The 1,383-nt window shown below is 63.3% G+C and overlaps 1 protein-coding gene across 1 annotated transcript in view; it reads right to left on the reverse strand.

The window, feature by feature from the left end:
- LOC104389225 (spectrin beta chain, erythrocytic-like) overlaps positions 1-1,383 on the reverse strand; it is a 14,252-nt gene that overhangs the window by 5,508 nt on the left and 7,361 nt on the right. Inside the window, 2 exon segments of the mRNA XM_009998182.1 lie at positions 440-570; positions 1,262-1,379. Coding sequence (XP_009996484.1) covers positions 440-570; positions 1,262-1,379 — 249 coding nt within the window.

Genomic DNA, 1,383 nt, shown 5'->3' on the forward strand with positions numbered 1-1,383 from the left:
GTACAGGTGGGGCTGCCCCAAGGGACAGGAGGACACATGGGGCTGCCTTGAGGGACAAGGGACACGTGGGGCTGCCCCAAGGGACAGGAGACACGTGGGGCTGCCCCAGGGGACAGGGGACGTGGGGCTGCCCTGAGGGACAGGAGGACCCATGGGGCTGCCCCGAGAGACAGGAGGACACATGGGGCTGCCTTGAGGGACAGGGGACACATGGGACTGCCCTGAAGGACAGGGGACACATGGCACTGCCCCAAGGGACAGGGGAAACGTGGGGCCACCTTGAGGGACAGGAAACACATGTGGCTGCCCCAAGGGACAAACAGGGCTGCCCACAGAGGACACACAGCGCTGCCTGAGGGGGCAGGGGATCCCCCAGCCTGCCTTAAGAGACAAGGGACACACAGGGCTGCCCCAAGGGACAGTGGGTGGTGGCACCTACCCCTCCGGGTGGCCAGCAGAGAGCAGCTGCTGGGCCCTGGCTGCCAGCTCCTTGATGGCCTGGCCATAGTCCTCGATGGCGCGTTGCTGCCGCTCGTGCTTCTTCAGCATCCCTGCTGCACTCTCCTCGTCCTGCGGCACCGGCACCCTCAGCACCGGAGGGCCCGGCACCCGCCCCACAGGCACCCACCTTGTGGGCACCCACCCCACCTCTGCCCGGGGACATGGGGAGCAATGGGGAGCTCAGCAGGGCACAGTGCAGCACAGCATGGCATGGCATGGCATGGATGGCGTGGGATGAGCTGGAATGGCACAGCGTAGGGGGACAGGGATGGGATGGCAGCAGGTGGCATGGAATGACATGAAATGGCATAGGATGACCTAGGCTTGTAGGTGTAGGGTGGTATGGGTGGGGTGGCATGGTGTAGGGTGGCCTGGAATTGCCTAGCATGGAATGGAATGGCATGGGAGGACCTAGACTTGCATGGCATAGGGTGGCATGGATGGCACGACATGGAATGACATGACAAGGCATGGGATGACCTAGTGCCTAGCATGGCCAAGAGCAGCACAGATGGCATGGGATGACACAACATGGCATGAGATGGACAGTGTGTTATGGCACAGCATGACATGGCATGGCATGACAGCACAGCACAACACACCATCAGATGGCATGGCATGGCATGGCATGGCACGGCATGGAGCAGGGTAACGTTTCACAGCTCAGCCCAGGCTCACACCTGAAACCCCAGCAGAGCAGAGCAAGACCCACCACCAACCCCCCCACCACGGGGACACCACAGGGAGCTCCCACCCTCACCTTTGGCTTCTCCTCAGCTCCCATGAAGAGCTCCTGCTCGCTGACCCAGGCCTCGGCCTCGCCAGCATCCAGGTAGTACTGCTGAGCCTCCTCGGCTTCCCGCAGGCGCCGGTGCCGCGCGG

The sequence above is a fragment of the Chaetura pelagica genome, unplaced genomic scaffold, assembly GCF_000747805.2.
Source record: "Chaetura pelagica isolate M959 unplaced genomic scaffold, ChaPel_1.0 scaffold2305, whole genome shotgun sequence".
Taxonomy (NCBI): Eukaryota; Metazoa; Chordata; class Aves; order Apodiformes; family Apodidae; genus Chaetura; species Chaetura pelagica.